This window comes from Anarrhichthys ocellatus, unplaced genomic scaffold (genome assembly GCF_004355925.1).
Source record: "Anarrhichthys ocellatus isolate YVR2014 unplaced genomic scaffold, GSC_Weel_1.0 scaffold55, whole genome shotgun sequence".
NCBI lineage: Eukaryota > Metazoa > Chordata > Actinopteri > Perciformes > Anarhichadidae > Anarrhichthys > Anarrhichthys ocellatus.
The window spans coordinates 2237808-2241981 of NW_022280085.1; the positions used below are offsets into that span (position 1 = coordinate 2237808).

Consider the following 4174-nt stretch of genomic DNA (forward strand, 5'->3'; position numbering starts at 1 on the left):
TGTTATTTTTACGCCAGATGTAATGGGACATACACCTTCCAAAAAGTTCAACTTTTGTCTCGTCAGTCCACAGAGTATTTTCCCAAAAGTCTTGGGGATCATCAAGATGTTTTCTGGCAAAACTGAGACGAGCCTTTATGTTCTTTTTGCTCAGCAGTGGTTTTCGTCTTGGAACTCTGCCATGCAGGCCATTTTTGCCCAGTCTCTTTCTTATGGTGGAGTCATGAACACTGAACTTAATTGAGGCAAGTGAGGCCTGCAGTTCTTTGGATGTTGTTCTGGGGTCTTTTGTGACCTCTCGGATGAGTCGTCGCTGCGCTCTTGGGGTAATTTTGGTCAGCCGGCCACTCCTGGGAAGGTTCACCACTGTTCCATGCTTTCGCCATTTGTGGATAATGGCTCTCACTGTGGTTCGCTGGAGTCCCAAAGCTTTAGAAATGGCTGTGTAACCTTTTCCAGACTGATAGATCTCAATTACTTTGTTTCTCATTTGTTCCTGAATTTCTTTGGATCGCAGCATGATGTCTAGCTTTTGAGGATCTTTTGGTCTACCTCACTTTGTCAGGCAGGTCCTATTTAAGTGATTTCTTGATTGAGAACAGGTGTGGCAGTAATCAGGCCTGGGTGTGGCTAGAGAAATTGAACTCAGCATTCCAAAGATGTGATAAACCACAGTTAATTTATGTTAAATCACTTTTTCACACAGGGCCATGTAGGTTTGGATTTTTTTTTCCCTTAATAATAAAAACCTTCATTTAAAAACTGCATTTTGTGTTTACTTGTGTTATCTTTGTCTAATATTTAAATTAGTTTGATGATCTGAAACATTTAAGTGTGACAAACATGCAAAAAAATAAGAAATCAGGAAGGGGGCAAACACTTTTTCACACAACTGTATACTGACTTATATACTAATCTTGCACGCCTGACTCAGAGGAAATACAGGAAAGAGAAAGACAGGCCCAACATTACCTAATTGTAATGAGTGGATTATCCTGTAACAGAGGTGGGGGGCGGGGCCAGGGAGGTCAGATGATCATGATGATGATGGCGGTGATGGTGAGGATGATGGTGGCTGAACGAGGGGAGGGGTGTGTGTGTGGGGGGGGGGTCACAGATAGAGGCGGTCCCAGAAAACGCGCACACAGAAAGAAGGTGGTTCATGTGAGGATAGGGACCGTCCTGGGCTGAACTCCACGTTACAAATAGAGGCTGTGTTATGAGCAGAGTGGCGGTGATCGTAATGTGGAGTAACAGCGCCGAGTGGATCCGCAGTGTTTCAAAGAGAGGAGAGGAATAGAGAGAGGAAGGACGCTTCTTCCTGGGACCGGACAGAGAGACGTTTTTCTGCGGAGTCTTGCGCACCGGCGGAGAAAACTGATCCTTCTACAGGTACGATTATTATTTTAAACAAGTTTTTTATTATTATTATGAAGAACTGAGTATCATTTCGCTAAATAAAACGACAACGTGAACGATTGATTGCAATAAGCGCACGTTCTCTTCAGACTTTAAATCCCGTTTTAACTTTACTTAAACCCGCGACCCTTTGAATGTTCAGTTGGGATTTCAAGATTTTGTGGGAACAATTTTCGGCGTTTTATTCGCTCGCGCTACTGCTTACGCTGCGATATTTAAAAATATTAAAAGTCAAATGTCTAAAGTGTCAGATGACGGTGATGCTGCTGTTTGTGTAAGGGGTCAGATTAGATAAATCCCCGTCACACATGTGGGTCAGCGCTGATGAAGTAGAACAGTGGGACCGGAAACAGGTCACGGGTTTAGGAGACGAGGTCAGAGCGTAACGAGGAGCGGGTGAACCCAGACGTGTTCCACGCGAATGTAGGTTATACATTTAAATAGGCTCGTGTCACATTGGAATCAATATTTACTTCATGTTGTATTATAAAGTGTGGCTGAGAGCTCACAGCCGTGTGAGTGGTCCGGTCCGGATGACTGGCCCTGTGTTTACAGCACGTGCTGTCCCATATTGATCGTGTAACGAGGCCGGCAGAGGTTATGGTACAAGTCGATCCCGTTTCACCGGAGAGATGTAATGGGGTTACATAATACTGTGTTGTAATGGCTCTTGCGTAACCGTTAAATCCCACTTCTGATGTGCCTCTTTCTGTTTGACCACTAGGTGGCACTGTTGCTGCATCCTCAGAGCGCTCAGCACCACTCAGTGGTTGTCCACCACCACCACCTGACAGCCACGATGTTTGAGGAAGAGTCCCAGCAGGTGATGATGGGCCAGCAGCAGGAAGTGTCCGTGCTCCAGACTCTGGAGTCGCCTGTGAGTCCCGGTGGAGGAGGAGGAGGAGGGCCTCTGTCCTTCACAGACGAAGCCGTGTCCATCCTGACCTCTAGCAGCCTGTTGGCGCGCTCCCTGCTGGGTCGCACCTCGGCCGTCAAGCGCAAGGAGAGCCCTTCCTCCAGCATCCGGCGCAAGCGCGAGTTCATCCCGGTGGACAAGAAGGACGAGGGCTACTGGGACAAGAGGAGGAAGAACAACGAGGCGGCCAAGCGCTCGCGGGAGAAGCGCCGCGTGAACGACATGGTCCTGGAGAGCCGTGTCCTGGCTCTGCTGGAGGAGAACGCCCGCCTCCGGGCCGAGCTGCTGGCTCTGAAGTTCCGCTTCGGGCTGGTCAAAGACACCCCCAGCACCGCCATCCTGCCCCTCCCCGCGGCTCCTCAAACCTTGACTCCTCACTATTATCTCCACAGAAGCGATGGAGGCCTCCCCAGTTCCTCGGCCCCCCATGCCAACAACCAGGCGGGCCAGCTGAGCTCCAGGGCCTCCAGGGACGCCGGGAACATGTCGGAGGACTCTGGGTTCTCCACGCCGGATGGGTCCAGTGTGGGCAGTCCGATCTTCTTCGAGGACCGGCTGAGCGACCACGGGAAGTTCTCCCCGCACAGGGCGGAGGAGCTGGGCTGCGACCTCCACCACTCCCCAGTTAGTGTCCACCACACCGCAGGAGCCGCCGGAGGGAGGTCGGACTACACCGAGGGGATAAAAAACCTTCCCCACAAGCTGCGCTTCAAGACTCCCGGCTGCGGGGAGGCGTTCGATGCCGCGGGGGACTGGCGGAGCCCCGCAGCGGGACGGGTAGGTCAGATGGAGGCCCCCAAAGGACTGAGTGCGGGCGAACCGGCGGCGGGGCACTGCGCTGGCTCCTGGCTCCAGCAGCTGGAGGGCGAGGAAGTCAGGAAGGGGAGGCAGTCCCCCCAGTACAATGCCTCGCCCGCCGGCCTCCAGCCTCCATCCGCCCAAGGACAGACCGAGGTCCAGTACAAGCACGAGAACACTCACCTGAAGTCGCAGCTCAACTCTCTGAGCGAGGAGGTGGCGCAGCTGAAGAAGCTTTTCACAGAGCAGCTCATGGCCAAGGTCAACTGAGGACCGGTGCTGTGTGTGTGTTTCCCAAGACGTCTAGACTTTTGAGGAAGTGAGCTCAGAAATTCAGGAGCTCCCCCGGACTGATAAACCTCTCAAAGTCTAACGAACTTTTGACAATGTCTTGTTTTTTTTATTTCGAACGCTGTATTATATCGTAATAAATGTCTCAAAAACACTCATCTCACAACCCAGCTGTGTAACAGCGACTCTATCAGCGTCGCTCAAGTCAGGGAGTCTTATCCGTGGTAGAGTGTGATCGTTTCTCTATGTCCCACACACTGTGACGACTACAAACACGCAACACCGTTTACATCGCATCATTCGGGTTCGGTTGGTTCCGGAGCCGCGCTCCTTTCGATCGGAGGTCGGCGAGCGGGTTTGTTGTGACGCACCGCGATGGTGGAAGTGTTTGCAGTTGGAGAAGCTAGGACTCACCGCACCAGATGAGACGGGTCTGCCGGAGGCTGCGAACACAAAGCAGAGACAGACAGTAAACACACGCAGAAGTTAAACTGTTTTCCTGGAAAGTCCTCCATTTTTTTTCTCTCTGGTTTCGCACACTAAACAATCACTAGCCCCGCTTCTCATCACTTGTCATGTCGGGGAGCTCCTTTAAGGAAGGGCACTGTAACTTGTTCTGTGTTGATGTTTTGCGTCTCACTTCGGTCTCTGTCTGGTCTGTGGTTTTTGAGTTTCTTTGAACTGCCGTGTAATCTGTACCCATGGTTCTGTATATTTTCATACTAAAAAATAAAATAAAAATTTGACAAG

General features: G+C 50.9%; 1 protein-coding gene across 1 annotated transcript; it reads left to right on the forward strand.

The window, feature by feature from the left end:
• The first annotated feature begins 1150 nt into the window (after positions 1 to 1150).
• On the forward strand, positions 1151 to 4174 carry LOC116396384 (uncharacterized). Its single transcript, XM_031870969.1, has 2 exons — positions 1151 to 1392; positions 2144 to 4174. The coding sequence occupies exon 2, from the start codon at positions 2219 to 2221 to the stop codon at positions 3401 to 3403; it is 1185 nt and encodes a 394-aa protein (XP_031726829.1). The 5' UTR covers positions 1151 to 1392; positions 2144 to 2218; the 3' UTR covers positions 3404 to 4174.

Bases quoted from the DNA above. Each gene is read 5' to 3' on its own strand.
- LOC116396384 (XM_031870969.1), top strand. From the start codon at position 2,219: ATGTTTGAGGAAGAGTCCCAGCAGGTGATGATGGGCCAGCAGCAGGAA.